The following is a 21269-nucleotide window of genomic DNA, read 5'->3' on the forward strand; positions in this document are numbered from 1 at the left end:
ATCTTACTTTGCTGTTGCAACACTGCAAATTTCACCATCCTTGGACTAATAGGGAATATTCTTATCTTATCTTTATATATCTATATATCTGAGATGCCACATTGAGCCCACTTAATATTAATAGAGCAATTGAAACTTTAAAACGCAGATTTTTCATTTATAACATGATATTGCTACTAAACAAATCATATTTATTCATTTAACCTAAGGTTGAATTTCATCCATTCACTTACCTGCTTATTTTTTCTGGTTAACAAACAAGAATGTGAACATTGATGTTTATTTTATTATTATTTATTATTATCATATAAGAGCATCATGCAAAGTGGATGTGTCTTTATTGTCTTTCAAATTGTGTACATGTAATAATGTGTTACCTTTTTATGTCTGAAATGTCGTATTTTATTGTTATAGATAGATAGATAGATAGATAGATAGATAGATAGATAGATAGATAGATAGATAGATAGATAGATAGATAGATAGATACTTTATTGATCCCATTGCAATTACAGTTTGAAAGAAATACAGAATAACATGAGGAGAGGGGAGGAGAAAAGGCAAACCCCAGACTATGTATTATTGTTCTTGTTTATTTTAGCATGCTCTTTAACATCTGACAGAGGGACTACAGAATAAAATGAGTCTGTCTTTTCAAACAAACGAACAAAGAAATAAGCAAATAAATAAATAAATAATCCTTAATTCTTGGCACAGACAGTAACAGATGAGTGAACGTCAACTAAAGTGTTTTATTTTTTCTATCAAAACTATTTCCGGTCGTTTATTGACTCCACAGACTAGTGAGTGTATGTGTGTGTGTTTGTATCTATGTGTGTAAGTGTGTGTGCCACCGTTGGACTGACACCGTGTGTGTGTGTGTGTTTGTGTGTGTGTGTCTCGTGCCTCAGCCGCTCCAGTCTCCGTCCGGGCTGCTGCCTCCTCTCCTCTCCTCTCCTCTCCTCTCCTCTCCTCCGCTGGTTCTTCTGATCCACTTTTACGCACATTTTACGCACACTTTTACGCACTTTCCGATGGAGCCTCCGGACTTCGAAGCCATGAACTACACCGTGGAGCCGGAGGAGCCGACCTACCCGCTGTGCGACTCGTGGAGAGACGGCGTCGAGGGCTCCGTCTTCCACCTGGGACACATGTTCCTGGTGCTCGGCTTCATGGGCGGCAGCGGCTTCTACGGACTGCTCTACCTCTTCTCCTTCCTCACGCTGGGCTTCTTCTGCTCCACGCTGTGGGCATGGACCGACCCCTGCACCACCGACACCTTCCTGTGGACCTTCGCGCTCTTCTGCGCGTGTTTGGGGCAGGTGGTGCACGTGGCCTACCGGCTGCGGAGCGTGTCCTTCGAGAGGGAGTTTCAGGAGCTGTACCAGTGCATGTTCAAGAGGCTGGGCGTGTCGCTCACCCAGTTTGGGAAGATCGTGGAGTGTTGCGACGGAGAGATCCACAGCCTGGAGCAGAACCACTGCTTCGCCATCGAGGGGAAAACTCCCATAGACAAACTGTCAGTGCTGCTGGCCGGAAGGTGACCGTCCACAAAGCCTCACACACTTATACTGTAGATCTGTAGGTATGAACGTTTGGGTTTGTTGATTATCAGAGTTTTTATTGTCCTACAGAGAGGACATTTGTTTTGCTGTGGCTGTAAAGTAAAAGTAAGGAACTTTATAAGAACTTTAAAGGGATAGATAGATCAACATTTCAGCAAATTGGCCCATTGCCATAATCCCTATAGTCATAGCAGTAGAAGGTTCGTTACCTTTAATTGTCGGTGCAAGCTGTTTTTAGAACGGCAGAGCAGAGCCGCGAGCTGCTCAGAGCTACGCTACGGAGGCTAATGGGATTTCTTGGGTTTCCCTCATCAAACTTATCAAATACACAATCCAACAACTCCAAAACGCTCTGGTGGACAAGTTGTGACCTGCACATTCACCACGCTACGAGATAATAACAGAACGTTACCAGACTGAGTTGTTTTAGAGGTAAATTCATGCAAAACCACTGATGCACGTTCCCGTCTGGGGCAGTTTTTTGACAAGCAGTCTCTGCATTTACCTCTAAAACAACTCCGTAGCGTAGCTGTGAGCAGCTTGTGGCTCTGCTCCACCGTTCTAAAAACAGCTTGCACCGACAATTAAAGGCAGCGGACCTACTGCTATGACTATAGGGATTATGGCAATGTGCCAATTAGCCAAAAATATTGAACTATCCCTTTAAAGTTTTAATAAAGTTCCTTACTTTTACTTTACAGCCACAGCAAAACAAATGTCCTCTCTGTAGGACAATAAACTGATAATCAACAAACCCAAACTTCGAGTTGTTTTAGAGGTTAATTCATGTAAAACCGCTGATGCACGTTCCCGTCGGGGGCAGTTTTTCGACAAGCAGTCTCTGCATTTACCTCTAAAACAACTGCATCGCGCAAATAACCCAAAGAGTCAAAATAAAACAAAAACTTATGTCACTGTGTCTACGGTGCCGAGGCGAGACGTCTCACACCCACGCCCACATGTGTCTCTGAAGACGAGCTTTCCAAACCTCAGATAAGGAAGCGCTCACTTTATCTCTGATGCTCCTCTCCAGAGATCAGAGATGACCTCATCCACAGCTGAGACGTCACAGTCACAGATGCTGCAGGCCGAAACAATGACACATTTACAAAAATACAAAATAACTCAAGTAGCTGGATAAAGAGGCGTAGTTGAAAACCCTAACTTCAAACTCCAGTGGCTGTATTTGCTCTGTTGATTCAACCCTTTCACAGCATCACAGCATGTGCAGCTAAAGCCTGTTGAATGTAATGTATCTGGAGCGAAGTTCACTCCTTCAACACGGTTTCTTCATCCAACATTTTGCTCTGGAAGACCCGAAGCCAAAAAAACAAATTGAAAAACCTCAGCATGAAAATGAAATGGACTGAATTTATATTGTGCTTTTCAAGTCTCAACAACCAGGCAAAGTGCTTTTCACATTCACAGTGGTCGGTTTATTCACAGCACATCTGTATCACACATGAGCATCAGATACAACAGCGGCATTTTGTGTCTCAATGTGCCCAAAAAAAACAATACAGTATGACTGAAGATCATTTTGTGTCCTGTTTCTTGTAACTTCTCATCCGTTCTCCTGCAGAGTCCGTGTGACCGTTAACGGAGAGTTCCTGCATTACATCTACCCCTTCCAGTTTATGGATTCACCCGAGTGGGACTCTCTCCGACCGTCAGAGGAGGGCGTCTTCCAGGTTCGTTGTAACTTCTTCTGCATAACCAGAAAAAAAGATTCCTACACGCTGTGAACCTGCAGAATGATTTTTAATCCTGGAAAGACAGAGCAACGTTTCATTTTGCAAGTTCACAGTGTGCAGGAATCTTTTTCCGTTTTTGATCTGCGCACCTGTCGATAAGACTTTTTACAGGTGTGCATGAGCTCACACTGAATTTTGAAACTTATGCATATCCAAAAAAACAACAGCAACAAAAAGAAAAACACTTAAAGGTCCAGTGTGTAAAATGGGGATAAAACCGTGATATCGAGCGTTCAGATTCTAGATTGCAGCGCTCACCCTTCCCGTCGGCAAAGTGACGGTGGCCTCCGAGGACAAAAAAAACACAACTGGGACGACTGGGAGTATTTCAGGAGCATGGAGCGATGAGGTGAAGATTTAAACCATTTTACCATATTTCTGCTGTTTCCTCCTCCTCCTTCTTTCCTTCCACCTTCTACTTCGTTTCTTTGGTTTATTTATGAATGCGAAACTCTTGAAACATGCTCTCTGGCTGGCTGGATTTTCCGTTTGGGCTGCCATACAAACATGGCGGTGCAAGATGGCGACGCTCTCTAAAGCAAGACCCTTGTTAGATGTAGCTATAAAAGGATTATAAGGCTACGGAAACCAAACAAATTTTATTTTACAGCGATTGTACACTGATACAAATATATTCATGGGTAGTAGATTCAGATTTTGCCAATAAACCTCACCAGTTATTACACACTGGACCTTTAAGGTTTTCTGTGTTTATCAAATTTTAGCTAAAAAAAAAAATCAAAATTGCCTTAATTCTTTGTGCTACAGATCTTTTTTTTAGTAACATTTTTAATGTTTTGCAACAGATGTGTCGTTTTCCAAAGTGATTATACCGACAAACTCATGTCTAGTTTGGACATGTCCAAGAACGCTATTTTAAAGGCATTAATTAACTAAGCAGAGCTGCTGTCGGTTTACATCTGGTTTCCTTAAACACAGGCACAACAGTCTCTATAAGAGCTTTTAAAATTGATTCATTGTTTTACAGTTTTTTCTTTTCTTTTTTGTTTTTATTGTCTCATTGTCTTGTCTCTACGGACCTAATCCGTGTGTCCGAAATAAAGTTATGTCATTATTATTAGTAATGGAAGTTGTTTAGTCATTCTGTTGCACTGTGGTAGATGTTCCCTCTTTACCCAAGAACACACACAGACACACACTGCAGGTTATTTTGACTGAAGCGCACATACACTACACTGCTGCCCTAAATACCCACCAGCTACTTTAGTGAGTATTGACCCTGTTTTCAAGATGAAACTATGAGTTTAGCAGCTGCGTTTAAAAGATTTACCTCCACAGCAGCAGCAGCAGCAGCAGCAGCAGCGGGAGGTCGAATAGTCTCCATCAGTAACAGCTGCCATCCCACAAGTCCTCACTAATAACAGTTTAGGGACAAAAAGTGGTTTATTACATCCAGGCAGTGAATAATGAGTCAAGTATCATTGATCCGTTTGATAAAATATTGCATTTATATGATTAAAATGTTAATTTTATGATGTAACTGTATAAATTAGAGCATTTTTTTTTTTAGAGTTTCACTGTCATTATCATTCTTACTTATCATACTTGTGATAAGAAAAAAGTATGATGAAGATAATGTATTCTGTGGGCAACGGGGGCGGGACTAGACAAGCTTTTGCTTCTCCCGCTTTCCCTTTCGGCCATGTGTTTGTATTATTTGAACTAAGATGAAGTGTGATGATGATTGATCTAACTAACATGCCCGAAATAAATAAATAAATAAATAAATAAATACTCCACATTTAAAACCAGTACATTTAAACATACATTAACAATCACAACACAAAAAAGTCAACAAAAGTTTACATTAAAGGGATACTTCACCCAAAATTGAAATTTTACTCATTATCTACTCACCCTCATGTCGACTAAGGGCTGGGAGAAGTTTCAGAGTCCTCCGTGGCTTCTCTGAGTTACAGGTGGTCTCGGCGTAGCAGTGCATGTCCATATAACGGTTACAAATGGATACCAACTGTCTTCGTAACAAAAAGACACACCAAAAAACATCCAAATACCTCCATGCTGCTCGTATGTAATGTCCGTCTTCTAGGGGAAGCTTCTCGAAGCTCCTCTCCGAATCGGGTTTGGGTTGGACGAATCTTCCCAGTTGGACGAACCGGGAAGAGGAGCTTCGAGAAGCTTCCACTACAAAACAAGCTTGAAATATAGACTTATTTAATTTTTTTTCGGGACAATTTCGCATTTCGGGGCTTCAATACAAGACGGACATTACATACGAGCAGCATGGAGGTATTTGGATGTTTTTTGGTGTGTCTTTTTGTTACGAAGACAGTTGGTATCCATTTGCAACCGTCATATGGACATGCACTGCTACGCCGAGACCCCCTGTAACTCAGAGAAGCCACGGAGGACTCTGAAACTTCTCCCAGTCCTTAGTCGACATGAGGGTGAGTAGATAATGAGTGCAATTTCAATTTTGGGTGAACTATCCCTTTAAATCTACACAGTTGGATGATCATCTGCATCAAAGAACGTATGTACTGTAAGATACTCCAATGCACAGTGGTGATAAAATAAAATAAAATGGTAAAATTAATGAAAATGACAAGAAGAAAACCTACGACCCTACATAAAACCCGTATGTTTGTGTGTATGTGCGCGTAGCCTATGTTATTTTACAGATATGAAATTCCAAGATATTTTTTCATTTGCTTTTTGAATGTAAGTTTCTGTGTGAGTTTAGCTATTGGCCTCAAAAACTTGATTGAAATAAAAGGGGGAAAACTTTCCGACCTAATTTGTAATAATAATAATAATAACACATCATCATAATCATCATCATGTTTGATTCTCCACAGGTGACGCTGCGAGCCGACAACCCGTGCAGGTACGTGGCGTGGAGGAGGAAGAAGCTCTACCTGCTGTTCGCCAAGCACCGCTACATCGCCAAGATCTTCGCTCTGGTCGTGCGCAACGACATCACGGAGAAGTTGTACTCCCTCAGCGACAAGGCCTCCAACAAGTCCGGCCACCGCTTCGACCTGCGCCTGCCGAGCTGCTGCCACATGCCCGCGACAGAATTAGAAAAGGCAGACGTCCTCCTGCAAGTGCCGGGACAGGGCGGAAGGACTGCCTGAACACACACACACACACACACACACACACACACACACACACACACACACACACACACACACACATGCACACACATACACACACATATACAGTACACAGACCTGGAAGTAAACTAGCTCATAGGCATATAGTGCAAAACATATTTATTGAGCAATTGAAGATACAAACTCTCAAAGCGGATAATTACAATAATACAGGTGGGAATAAAGTGCAGTATAAAAGTGCAAAGAACAAAACAATAGCTGGGATTCATGAAGGAAAACAAAACAGAGCAAAACAACACCAAATATTAAAGGACAATTCCGGGCAAATTCAACTCGGGGGTGTATTTTCCTAACATTTTAGGTCTAAAAAAAGAAGGAATCTGAAGATTTTCAGTTTAATTGCTCCTGTTTTGCGGTAGTTGTGTCTGTCCCCGCATCGCCACGGCAGCGATGAATGGGAGTGGATGCAAGTTCTGCTGCTTAGGCTGTTTACATCCCTCAAAGCCGCAATTTTTTTTTCCACAACATGCACCGAGAAGTTTATTTACTTCAAGCAAGTCAAGAGTTGATATTCCTGTGTTTATGACACAAACGGGAGCTTCCGACTGCACGTAAACACACCGAGCGTCAACTTGGCGAGACTTTGAATTAGATCTAGTTTTACAAACATGTCGGCTTGCTTGAAGTGAATAAACTTCTCGGTGCATGTTTGAGGAGCCATCTGACACTGTCTGTGGAAAAAAATTGCGGCTTTGAGGGATGTGAACAGCCTAAACAGCGGAACTTCCATCTGCTCCCATTCATTGCTGCCGTGGCGATGCGGGAACAGACACAACTAGCGCAAAACAGGACCTAAAGTGTTAGGAAAATACAGCCCTGAGTTGAATTTGCCCAGAATTGCGCTTCAGATTGTGCTGTTTAAATAATGTTACGGTCAATCAGCTTTAGGCTCCTTAAGGTTTAATTAAAAGCTGTTAATTATGTGTGTTATGAATGTGACTGCAGAAGTCTTAATAGGAAAAGATTGTGTAACGTTGAGTAGGATTCAGGATCAGTAGATGTTTGAGTGTTTTATGGATGTAGTGACTGTACAAAATGCAAAATGTAGATGTAAATAAACCAGTGGTGTAATAAATTATACTTTATTTTACAGTGTAGATGTGTTATTTCTATCTATCTATCTATCTATCTATCTATCTATCTATCTATCTATCTATCTATCTATCTATCTATCTATCTATCTATCTATCTATCTATCTATCTATCTATCTATCTATCTATCTATCATATATACAGTATGTGTGTATGTGATGTGTGTGCGTATGCACCATGTGTGTGTGTATATGAGATGTGTGTGTTTATTTATGGAAAATATGCACCTGTGTATGTGTGACTATGTGTCTGTGTGTGTGTATGTGACGTGTGTTAATGTGACATGAGTATGGGTGTGTATGTGGCATACGTGTGTGTATGCACCATATGTGTGTGTGTATAAATGGGAAATATGCATATGTTTATGTGTGTATGCGGCATATATGTGTGTATTTGATGTGCGTGTGTGAATGTGACATTTATGTGTGTGTGTGTGTGTGTGTGTGTGACATATATATAGTATGTGTGTGTATGCACCATGTGTGTGTGTAATGTGTATATATATATATGTAGGGGATATATTGGAAATATGCATATGTATATGTGTGTGTATGTGTATGTATGTACACACCCACTCATTAAGGCTCTATATACACAAGTAGCTATTTCAGTGGTTTGGTCATACCTGTATATTTACACACACATATTTCCTGGACATCAGTGTTTTCTGATACCAGATAATAATATGGATCTATTTGATGCTAGATAATAACTCGGATGGATCAGATATTAGACATTACAGTAACACACGCTTCATGCCTGTGTGTGTGTGTGTGTGTGTGTGTGTGTGTGTGTGTGTGTGTGTGTGTGTGTGTGTGTGTGTGTGTGTGTGTGTGTGTGTGTGTGTGTGTCGCCCCCTGTCGGAGCTCGTGGTCGCTGCAGCTCCTCTGCTCCTCCGCTTCTTGCCTATTTTAGTCAGTGACTGTCAGGGTGAGGAATGTGCGGGTCACACTGAGCAGAGCCCGAGCTGAGGGTCCAGGCTGCGGTCACCACACAGCACCGAGTCCGCTGCTCCTTCATCCACACCACCACTCCTCCTCCTCTTCCTCCTCTTCCTCCTCTTCCTCTTCTTCCTCTTCTTCCTCTGTCGCACTGACCCGTAGATTTAACGACAGCTGCTGAATCGGTAAGGTTTTCTTCTTAGTTGTATCTGTGAAGAATTGTCTGCTCTGCTGCAGCGTGAGAGCATCTATTTTTACATGTGACGGGAAAGACAGCGACAGATACTGTTACACAGACAGGGACAGAGTGGAGGCGCTCACAGGCGGAAAGTCAACACAACTTTATTCAGCAAAATGTTTTTGTTTTTTTTAATCAGATAATGTGTCATCGTTAATGAACCAAAGCAGAACGATGCAGTGGAAACGGTCAAATGTTAAAACACGAGCGGCTCCATGCACAAGCCTATAGTCAGGATTATCTCAAGACTCACAGTTACATTTCAAAAGATAGAAAATGCATTGAAATTCAGATGAAAATTGTGCATGAAGTTAAAAAAAACATGTATAAATGCATTATAAATGTTTAATAACAAGTGGTTGGTTTATAGTTTGCATTAACTAGCCTAACAAGATTTATATATTTGTAAGTATTACTATTTAAAGAAGCAGACCTATAGGCTATTGTAGATACTTTAGATTAGAGGTCGACTGATAGAGGATTTTTAAAAGCCTGATATGATCATGATAGTTTACCTGATTAATCGGCTGATACTATAAAAGCTGATTATTATAAAATGGTCCAGACAATAACCCCTTTTGTCCCTCGCTGCCTCCTGTTCAAAACCTGTAGAAAACTCTGCTTCTGTGATATTTTGCAGACAGCATTAATGTTGATCCCTGTTTGGATATAAATTAACCTTAGGGACACAATAGTGTTGCCTTATATGTGGAGATCCTTGTGCTATAAATACAATCTGATGATAACAGTCTAAAACATCATAACTGGGGCCATTTAATCTGTTCTGTAGATACTATATAGGGGTCAAGAGGTCAGCCCTGTAATTATGAAAGTCTCTGGCTGTGTCTGAAATAACTCACTCACTCATTCACTTCTCCCTACTCATTATAAAAGGAATTCTATATTAGTGAGCTAATGAAAACACTTTCGAACACAGTTAATTATTATTATACTGCCACATAATTAAAACATTCCTGCAACGCACAACTGCAATGCATTATGGTTTTCATTGCTTGGTTAGTGACCATCAGTTGTACTGTACACTACTTTTGTCCACATAGGGTATATTAATTAACTCTCACTATACATTCGGACAGCACTATGGAGTAGGAATAGTCACTATACAGTGAGTAGAGAGTGATTTCAGACACAGCCTCTGACTGACTGACTGAGTGATGATATTTACATCATTGGTCAACAACCATTATGCTGAAACACAGTTTACTCAGCTGCACTGGTTTCTGATGGTTTTGGAGCTGCAGGGAAGAAGAGGAGGAGGGCTTCCAGGACACTGAGTCTTTTCAACAGCGACAAAAATTGCAGGATATATCGATAACTACACCACAGCTTTAAGAAGCCTGAATATAGAAATGTAATTTAAAGAGGAACTATGCAAGTCCATTTTTGCTAACCCTCCTCTCAGCCATGTGCATTTGTTTTCAATGGAGCGCGGCGAGAAATCAATCAGTAGAGCGGCGGACAACATTATTTATCATATACAATGTTATAATGTGTATATTTATGTAGTCTTGTCTGTCATAAGCAAGAGATTACAGGTTATGGGGCGCGGTGCTGCAGATACGAGAGCTGGGACACCGGGTCAGAGGCTCTGATTTTGCAAAGTTGTTTTGCAAAAGTCATTTATTTAACCATCACAATTACTCCAAAGCTGTTAAAAATGTAGCATAGTTCCTCTTTAACTCTAAGTGAATGATAATGTTGCACCAGGAAAAATGTGGCTGATGAAACTGGTAATGTTATTACCATAATAACTGCCAAAAAGCAGCAAAGCAAATTCCCTTTTAATAGGAACAATACACAGTAAAACATAGTTGGTGTGGATAAACACATGCTTTTATTTATTTTCCTTCATTGTAACATCATTATGTCCTAAAAAAAACCTTCAACATTTCATCCAAGCCTATTTCCTCCGACCTTGTCCTACAGTCTTTAGAGGATGGCGTCCACCTCGGGGCACCACCCCCCTCTCTACAGCACCATGCCCTCGTTCCTCTTATCCACCACCGAGGTCCCGGCTATGGCCAACGTTACCGAGTGCCAGGAGTGGGAACAAGCCCACCACCTCCTCTTCCATCTGGGGAACCTGTCTCTGCTGCTGGGCCTGCTCATCCCCACCACTCTGGCCCTGCACATGATCACGCTGCGCCTCCTCCTGATGACAGGTCCGTCCGCCGTCGCCCCGTCGATGGCATTCCTGTGCCGAGCTGCAGAGTAGAGAAGAGAGACGGCTTAAAAAACAGTTCTTTACTGTCATCTAAACTCTCCTGTGCATCAAAGCATTAATTCTTTATTATACCAGCCTGCTGTTGAGGATTTGCTTTAGTTTATTTAACATTGTGCAGAAGATTTGGACGTTTCAGAGCGATCTCCCTTCAGCAGAGCCGAGATACAGCAGAGATAAAGGAAGTTGAAGGAGAAAATGGCAGAGGGATGGAAAAAAGAAAAAAAGCACTTCCAACATGTTTATCCTCCACTTGGAAGGAGAGTGGAGACAGGAAGCAGTAGATTTATGGGAAATGTGGTTGTAATTTTGACAGTTCATTTATTTACATTGACCTTTAGCCAAAGCCGGTCTCTAGAGAAAAAGAACAGAGTAAAGAGGAAGAGTAAACTCACAGAGCTACAGTAGTTAGTCCTCTTAGACAACTTTAAAACATCCTTTTTTAGTCTAGATGCATCATAATTGTAGAATAAAATGCACAATTAAATAATATTTTAATGTTAATTTTGATTCAATTATGTTAATGTAATAAATTACATTATTTTAGACAAATGTTATAACAATAAAGTAATAAACATGTAAAGCTTTTAGCTAATTCTAGCAGAGTTGTTAATTCCTGACACATTTAATGCAATTCATGATTGACTCCAATTTACCATATTATAATAATTATAGTAATAAATTCCAAGTATAATCAGTTTATACTTATAATGCTAGGATATTTTAAGTATTTTAGTGACTTTTCATTCCACTGTTGTGATAAAATACTATAACTTGGACGAACAACCACTGCAGCTACACATAATGTTGATTTTTAAGTCAGATCGAAGATTTGAAGTTTGAAATCTTTGAATTAAATTGTATCTTCTGACTTTGTCCCGTGTCTTTAACCCAAAACAGGATGTGGCCTGTTGATTTCCTGGGCGACTCTGTACCGATGCAACCTGGACGTGATGGTCTGGAATGTGGTGTTTCTGGTCGTCAACTTCATGCACTTCTTCTTCCTCGTGTACAAGCGAAGGCCAGTGAGTTACAACATGTCCGTCCTCATTCACACTCACAATAGTCACTTTATATTCAGGCCATCCGAGTTTTTACTGTCAGGCAGGAAGCAGCAGCATGTCCTCCTGGGTTCACTCCATGGTTTTATGTTAATAAGATGCAGGTTTCATCAAATCCATGCAGGCCACTTGAGGATTTGTTTCCTTTACGACTATTAATTCACCAGCTCTTTGAATGTTATTTCATCTTGAGCACAGAAGCAAAAGATAATCCAAGTGTTGTGGCTCTGCTCAGCTCTGCTCTGCTCTGTTCTTTCAGATAAAGATCGACCGGGCGCTGCGCACAGTCTACAAGCGGATGTTCGAGCCCCTCCATGTGAAGGAGGCTCAGTTTCAGAGGCTGACGGGCCAGTTCTGCACCATCCAGACGGTGAAGAAGGGCCAGGCCTACGCTGCTGAGGACAAGACCTCGGTGGACGAACGTCTCAGCATCCTCCTCAAAGGAAAGTATGTGCTGTTTGTTGGACTCTGGGTGTTGCTGTTGTTCTTCTTACAGTCATCTTTCATGTGATGTACAGGCCTTAAGTGTTTGATTAAAGGGATAGCTCACCCAAAATTGAAATTTCACTCATTATCTACTCACCCTCATGTCGACTAAGGGCTGGGAGAAGTTTCAGAGTCCTCCGTGGCTTCTCTGAGTTACAGGGGGTCTCGGCATAGCGGTGCATGTCCATATAACGGTTGCAAATGGATACCAACTGTCTTCGTAACAAGAAGACACACCAAAAAACATCCAAATACCTCCATGCTGCTCGTACGTAACGTCCGGCTTGTATTGAAGCCCCGAAATGCGAAATTGTCCCAAAAAAAATTAAATAAGTCTATATTTCAAGCTTGTTTGTAGCGGAAGACGAACTGGGAAGAGGAGCTTCTAGAAGCTTCCGCTACAAAACAAGCTTGTAATATAGACTTATTTAATTTTTTTCGGGACAATTTCGCATTTCGAGGCTTCAATACAAGACGGACATTACATACGAGCAGCATGGAGGTATTTGGATGTTTTTTGGTGTGTCTTCTTGTTACGAAGACAGTTGGTATCCATTTGCAACCGTTATATTGACATGCACTGCTACGCCGAGACCCCCTGTAACTCAGAGAAGCCACGGAGGACTCTGAAACTTCTCCCAGCCCTTAGTCCACATGAGGGTGAGTAGATAATGAGTAAAATTTCAATTTTGGGTGAACTATCCCTTTAATATTGTTGGTGTGATACATACTGATACTGAATATGGACCTTGTGGTTCTGACCTTGATGTGTTTTAAGAAACGTGAAAACTACCATGGCATTGTCATGGTATGATCTCTGTCAACATGGGAATCACGTTTTCAGTATCGTTCGGTCTCGTTCAGGTGGTTGGGGCTGGTTGGGGTCCTGATTGATTCCTGTTTCCAGTCCCGATCTGGTTTGGGGTTCCAGTACCAGTCCTAGTTCTGGTCCCATTTTTTGCTCCCTTTTCCCTACCTGGTTCTGGTTCTAGTTCTGGTCCCGGTTTCAGAATCGGTGGTTCTGGCCCGGGTACCAGTCCTTTTCCTGGTCTTGGTCCAAAAAGGGGGATAAATGCTGTCCCATTCCTATCACAGCATCTGGAGCCCTTTCACACTCAGTCACTTAAAACTGGCATTTGGGATGGGATTTCTTGGTTTACCTCATCCCACTCATCAAATACACAATCCAACAACTCCAAAACGCTCTTGTCGTCTCACTCTCTCTCGTAACATTCTGTTATTATCTCATAGCGTGGTGAATGTGCAGGTCACAACTTGTCCACCTGAGCGTTTTGGAGTTGTTGGATTGTGTATTTGATGAGTTTGATGAAGGAAACCAAGAAATCCCATTAGCCTCTGTAGCGTAGCTCTGAGCAGCTCACGGCTCTGCTCCGCCGTTCTAAAAATAGCTTGCACAGACAATTCAAGGTAACAAACCTACTCCTAAAACTATAGGGATTATGGCAATGGGCCAATTTGCCAAAATGTTGAACTATCCCTTTAAAGCCGACGTCATTTACTCTAAGTCAGTGAGGGTTCAGGGCCCGAGTCTTTAAAACTGGAACGCCCGGTACTCTTTGTCTTGCAGTGTTTTAAAAACTCAAGGTAATTTGAAAAAATCTAACAAACCTAGGATACCTGCATGCCATGAGTGGGATTTGAACCCACAGCCATTCATTTAAAAATCTACAGCTTTGCCTACTGACCAATCCAGCCACATGCGTGGGACCTTCAGTTCCACCATGCTGTTATCTGACCTCACATGTGTCATTTGTCTCCACACGATGCCAAGATGTTGGATTTGCAGGAATATTCACCACTGTTATTTGCATTATATGACCGCATCGCATCCTCAGCCGCAGCCACATTCACCTTTCATTATTGCTCTTGGGGGCCTCCTAACGGTCAAGGGGCCCTAAGCAGGTGCTTAGTTCGATAATTGCTCACATTCACACACTTTTCAGTTGTACCAGTCATTCCACTAACACATGAAAGCACTGCAACATTACATGATTACACCCACAGCACCGTTTCCAAGACAGTAATACAACATCTAGGTCTGGTAAATGTTATTGTTTGAATTGTTGTATTCATGATTGATCAGAGTTTTGACTTTGACATTTCTCTGTGACAGGATGAAGGTGTCGTACAGAGGCCATTTCCTCCACAACATCTACAACCATGCATTCATTGATTCTCCAGAGTTCAGGTCCACTGAGATGCACAGAGGAGAGAAGTTTCAGGTAAAATAAAAAAAATAAAAACAGACCAATGAATTAGACGGCTGTACACCATTCATGTTGCCAGTGCTTAACTGTGTTCAAGTAAAAAAGACTTGTCTGACCATGGATTGATTGTTCCGTTACTGTGTTTGATTGATTTGAAAGGTGACGATCGTGGCAGAGGAGGACTGTAGGTACATGTGTTGGTCTCGCGAGAGGCTCACCTTCTTCCTGGAGTCAGACACTTTCCTCAATGAGGTGTTCAGGTACCTCATCGGCAAAGACATCACCAATAAACTGTACTCTCTGAACGACCCCACACTCAGTGACAAGGTAGGCCAGGTTCTGCGGTTAGGTTACTGTTCGTTTTAGCACAAACGTTGTGTTTCAGTTGTAACACTTTGATAACATCACACCCAGGCGGTGAAGAAGATGGAACGTCAGCCCAGCCTCTGCTCTCAGCTGTCCATGACGCAGATGAGGAACAGCCTGGCAAGCACCAACGACACCGATGACGTTCTCAACCAGATCCTACGAGGAGGATCCACTGGATCATCGCTCCGTAAGTCGCCTCGTCAGCTGATAAGATTACAGCTATTACAGGTATTTCTATTGATTTAGTTGTACCTCCTCCATGCTCCAGTAGGAGGGAGGCATTCATTTTGGGGTAAGTTTGACTGGAGAGAGTAGTGTTGTGGTCAAGACCACCTTACCCAAGAACGAGTCAAGACCAAGACCAGAGCATACCAAGACCAAGACCAAGACCAAGACGAGACCAAGACCAGAGCATACCAAGACCAAGACCAGACCAAGACCAGAGCATACCAAGACCAAGACCAGACCAAGACCAGAGCATACCAAGACCAAGACCAGACCAAGACCAAGACCAAGAGCATACCAAGACCAGAGCATACCAAGACCAGAGCATACCAAGACCAAGACCAAGACCAGACCAAGACCAGAGCATACCAAGACCAAGACCAGAGCATACCAAGACCAAGACCAGACCAAGACCAGAGCATACCAAGACCAAGACCAGACCAAGACAAAGACCAAGAGCATACCAAGACCAGAGCATACCAAGACCAAGACCAGAGCATACCAAGACCAAGACCAAGACCAAGACCAAGACCAAGACCAAGACCAAGACCAAGACCAAGACCAAGACGAGACCAAGACCAGAGCATACCAAGACCAAGACCAGACCAAGACCAGAGCATACCAAGACCAGAGCATACCAAGACCAAGACCAGACCAAGACCAAGACCAAGACCAAGAGCATACCAAGACCAGAGCATACCAAGACCAGAGCATACCAAGACCAAGACCAAGACCAGACCAAGACCAGAGCATACCAAGACCAAGACCAGAGCATACCAAGACCAAGACCAGACCAAGACCAGAGCATACCAAGACCAAGACCAGACCAAGACAAAGACCAAGAGCATACCAAGACCAGAGCATACCAAGACCAAGACCAGAGCATACCAAGACCAAGACCAAGACCAAGACCAAGACCAAGACCAAGACCAAGACCAAGACGAGACCAAGACCAGAGCATACCAAGACCAAAACCAGACCAAGACCAGACCAAGACCAGAGCATACCAAGACCAAAACCAGACCAAGACCAGACCAAGACCAGAGCATACCAAGACCAAGACCAAGACCAAGACCAAGACCAAGACCAAGACCAAGACGAGACCAAGACCAGAGCATACCAAGACCAAGACCAAGACCAAGACCAAGACCAAGACCAAGACCAAGACGGGGACCAAGACCAAGACGGGAACCAAGACCAAGACCAAGACCAAGACCAGACCAAGACCAGAGCATACCAAGACCAAGACAAGACCAAGACCAAGACCAAGACCAAGACCAAGACCAAGACCAAGACCAAGACCAGACCAAGACCAGAGCATACCAAGACCAAGACGAGACCAAGACCAGAGCATACCAAGACCAAGACAAGACCAAGACCAAGACCAGACCAAGACCAGACCAAGACCAGACCAAGACCAGAGCATACCAAGACCAGAGCATACCAAGACCAAGACCAGAGCATACCAAGACCAAGACCAAGACGAGACCAAGACCAGAGCATACCAAGACCAAGACGAGACCAAGACCAGAGCATACCAAGACCAAGACGAGACCAAGACCAGAGCATACCAAGACCAAGACCAAGACCAAGAGCATACCAAGACCAGAGCATACCAAGACCAAGACCAGACCAAGACCAGAGCATACCAAGACCAAGACCAGACCAAGACCAGAGCATACCAAGACCAGAGCATACCAAGACCAAGACCAGACCAAGACCAAGAGCATACCAAGACCAGAGCATACCAAGACCAAGACCAGAGCATACCAAGACCAAGACCAAGACCAAGACCAAGACCAAGACGAGACCAAGACCAGAGCATACCAAGACCAGACCAAGACCAGAGCATACCAAGACCAAGACCAGAGCATACCAAGACCAAGACCAAGACCAAGACCAAGACCAAGACCAAGACCAAGACGAGACCAAGACCAGAGCATACCAAGACCAAGACCAAGACAAGACCAAGACCAAGACCAAGACCAAGACGAGACCAAGACCAGAGCATACCAAGACCAAGACGAGACCAAGACCAAGACCAGAGCATACCAAGACAAGACCAAGACCAAGACCAGAGCATACCAAGACCAAGACAAGACCAAGACCAAGACCAAGACCAAGACCAAGACCAGACCAGACCAGACCAAGACCAAGACTAAGACCAGAGCATAACAAGACCAAGACAAGACCAAGACGAGACCAAGACCAAGACCAAGACCAAGACCAAGACCAAGACGAGACCAAGACCAGAGCATACCAAGACCAAGACCAAGACAAGACCAAGACCAAGACCAAGACCAAGACGAGACCAAGACCAGAGCATACCAAGACCAAGACGAGACCAAGACCAAGACCAGAGCATACCAAGACAAGACCAAGACCAAGACCAGAGCATACCAAGACCAAGACAAGACCAAGACGAGACCAAGACCAGAGCATACCAAGACCAAGACCAAGACCAAGAGCATACCAAGACCAGAGCATACCAAGACCAAGACCAGACCAAGACCAGAGCATACCAAGACCAAGACCAGACCAAGACCAAGACCAGACCAAGACCAGAGCATACCAAGACCAGAGCATACCAAGACCAAGACCAGACCAAGACCAAGAGCATACCAAGACCAGAGCATACCAAGACCAAGACCAGAGCATACCAAGACCAAGACCAAGACCAAGACCAAGACCAAGACCAAGACCAAGACCAAGACCAAGACCAAGACCAAGACGAGACCAAGACCAGAGCATACCAAGACCAGACCAAGACCAGAGCATACCAAGACCAAGACCAGAGCATACCAAGACCAAGACCAAGACCAAGACCAAGACCAAGACCAAGACGAGACCAAGACCAGAGCATACCAAGACCAAGACCAAGACAAGACCAAGACCAAGACCAAGACCAAGACGAGACCAAGACCAGAGCATACCAAGACCAAGACGAGACCAAGACCAAGACCAGAGCATACCAAGACAAGACCAAGACCAAGACCAGAGCATACCAAGACCAAGACAAGACCAAGACCAAGACCAAGACCAGACCAAGACCAGACCAAGACCAGAGCATACCAAGACCAAGACCAAGACGAGACCAAGACCAAGACGAGACCAAGACCAGAGCATACCAAGACCAAGACGAGACCAAGACCAGAGCATACCAAGACCAAGACCAGACCAAGACCAGAGCATACCACAACCAAGACTTTGAGGGGGTTTAGACTTAGGCAAGACCAAGGGGTTTATTGTTAGGTTAGAAAGAGTAAAAATCTAGTTGATTCCGAGACAAGACCAAGACCAAGACCAAGACCAAGACCAAGACCAAGACCAAGACATTTAACCTTGGCTTTAGTCTTGGTCAAGACCAAGACCTTGATAAATGTGGTCCTCAGTACCACAACACTAGGAGACTTGAAAACACTTGAAAAGGCAGCTTGCTTTGGAAAATAGGACTGGACCAAAATCATCTTTCTTTCTTTTCTTTCTTTTATTTTGAAAGTCGTAAAGGCCAAGAACAGGTGAAAAACCTAAAACACAGACACAAATAGAAATTCAAGGAAAATGTAACCCAAGAACCCATGATTAATCAACATAATCCAAGATCAAATACTTAATTTAAACTACTAGAAATTAATCTTGAAAATAAATAGAAAAAAACCCATATTTACAGTACCCAAAGTTAATGAAAGACATATTAAAGCACTGTTCAATTATGATTTTAACCTTAACTAACTTTAACCTTAGCAGCTTAACTCCTGTAAATACACAATATCACATTACTTTTAGCTTGAATACTCTTATGCTCTTCCTTGAAGATTCAGCTTCCAACTAGGCAATAACTGTGAAAACATACAACCAAGACAACACAGGAGTGGCTTAGGGACAATCTTGCAGATCTGGAGTCAGTCAGAAGGTCAATCGAACTCAATTAAAATGGCTGTAAATACTTAAATCCAGATGTGAGGCTGTGATTTCTGCCAAAGACACTTCGTCTCAGTCCTGAGTAAATGGTCGAAACACTGATATTACTGCTTTATTTCAATGCAGCGTATATTTCTGAGTGTATTCTCCTACTGTGAACTGTTGGACGACAGTTTGTCTCCTTTGTGATCATGTGACCTCTTTAATTAACTACGAGCCATGATCATGCATTATTTCATCCTTAAGTACACACAATGCAATTTATGTATAAACATGTCTAATCAATTTGGGTTGTAACATATTTGATTTCTAGAAAAATCCCCTAGCACCAAGACCTCCAAGATGAAACCCATAGAAGAAGGGATGGAGGACGACGTGTTCAAAGACCCCGCTCCCTCTGAGTCTCAGTGTAAACCCAGCACGTCCACTGAGGAAGTGTAATGTGGTGTAATGTAGGTGTGTGTGTCTGCTTCACAACCTTGAGCCTGATTGATCACCAACATGACTGATACTAATCTAGAGGTCAGATATGTTTGTGTTCATGTGGGAATTGGTGTCTTGTTTATTTACCCTCTGTAAAACACAGAACTTTGATGTAGTTTTATGCTCTAAAAGTGAATCATAGTACATTTCCCCTGCTCTATAGACTGAAAATAGGTAAAGGTGTGATCAGTCTACATTTGTGTGAGTGGAGCGCCCCCCTGTGGTCACAATGTGTAATCTTTGCTTCAGGACCTCTGAGAGAGAAATAAAACCTACCAAAGGGAAAACAAACTTCTATTCCAGAGGCTGTTTCTGCTTTTGTTATGTCTGGAGACATCAATATAATATTGACTTTATAGAAAAGACTTGAAATAAATGTGTTCATTTTGTGTGAAGATTTTTCTATCATTTTTTAATTTAAGTAGAATTATCACCTCTGATAACTTTTAGGATTTTACACAGGAATCAGTAATATATTAACGGACTTGTGAGATTGTTGGTGTGTGTAATTACCATACTGTATGTATATTCTCTGTGCAGTCACTATCTTTTGTTACTTTTTGTCTGTTCAGTTATAACACACCAAGATAATTAAATGTATGTTTTATGGATAATAAATTGTGTCACACAACTGCAACTATTCTTGTGTTTTCTGAGAACATCTTTTACATTTATATTTTTTAGTCAAGTCTGATAATTGTTTAAAGCAATAAATCATGACAAATGCACATCTCAATTTGTGAGAAACTGGAGATGATTCACATTATATCAGTAAACGATGATACCCACATACAACATACATCCAATTCAAACCTGGCAATGCTTTTGTTTCACACATAATGTTGTGAAATTGAAAAAGTGGCTGTCCAAAAAAAATAATCTATTGCTGTTCGACTCTGAAGCACTCTCATTCCTCTCTCCTCCTGACTTTATAACTTCTAGACTTCACTATTGCAACGGTCTTAATTTTTTATTTTTATAGGAGCTTATAGTTGTGGGATTTAGCACAAAACGTTCCCTTTGATGCCAGTATAGTGCAACTTAGAAATACTCTTAGTGCTAAGATAATATGCTTTGTGAACACTGGCTCTGATATCTTTTCGAAGAACCACAAACACTATTTAAATGATCATAGTGGGACATTTTTAAAAGATACCAGCACACCAGGCAAGGAAAGGGAATGAAAGACAATTAAGGAGACAATAGACAAATAGAGAATGAAATAGAAATTAAAGGCATTATAAAGCCAGGACTGAAGGAAAGGTGGGAAAAGCAACGGGAAGATTAAAGAATCTGACAGAAATAGAGATGAAACAAAAATCAGAACAGAAAGTTTCCAACTTTAAAACTCACCCACGTTTTAAAACAGCGGAGCAGAGCCGCGAGCTGCTCAGAGCTACGCTACGAAGGCTAATGGGATTTCTTGGTTTCCCTCATCAAACTGATCAAATACACAATCCAACCCTCCAAAAAACGCTCAAGTTGTGACCTGCACATTCACCA

The 21269-nt window shown here is 42.3% G+C and overlaps 2 protein-coding genes across 2 annotated transcripts; both read left to right on the forward strand.

Annotated features, from left to right (window-relative positions):
- Nucleotides 1-875: 875 nt before the first annotated feature.
- popdc3 (popeye domain cAMP effector 3) lies at nucleotides 876-6787 on the forward strand. The gene is made up of 3 exons (XM_083989956.1): nucleotides 876-1540; nucleotides 3148-3256; nucleotides 6160-6787. Exons 1-3 carry the CDS (start codon nucleotides 1035-1037, stop codon nucleotides 6436-6438), a joined length of 894 nt encoding a protein of 297 aa, XP_083846082.1. The 5' UTR covers nucleotides 876-1034; the 3' UTR covers nucleotides 6439-6787.
- A 1713-nt stretch (nucleotides 6788-8500) lies between these two features.
- popdc1 (popeye domain cAMP effector 1) lies at nucleotides 8501-20382 on the forward strand. The gene is made up of 8 exons (XM_083989945.1): nucleotides 8501-8698; nucleotides 10699-10934; nucleotides 11894-12018; nucleotides 12314-12501; nucleotides 14675-14783; nucleotides 14928-15095; nucleotides 15183-15324; nucleotides 19597-20382. The coding sequence occupies exons 2-8, from the start codon at nucleotides 10709-10711 to the stop codon at nucleotides 19722-19724; spliced, it is 1086 nt and encodes a 361-aa protein (XP_083846071.1). The 5' UTR covers nucleotides 8501-8698; nucleotides 10699-10708; the 3' UTR covers nucleotides 19725-20382.
- Nucleotides 20383-21269: the final 887 nt, after the last annotated feature.

Source organism: Trachurus trachurus, assembly GCF_905171665.1.
Source record: "Trachurus trachurus genome assembly, chromosome: 16".
Taxonomy (NCBI): Eukaryota; Metazoa; Chordata; class Actinopteri; order Carangiformes; family Carangidae; genus Trachurus; species Trachurus trachurus.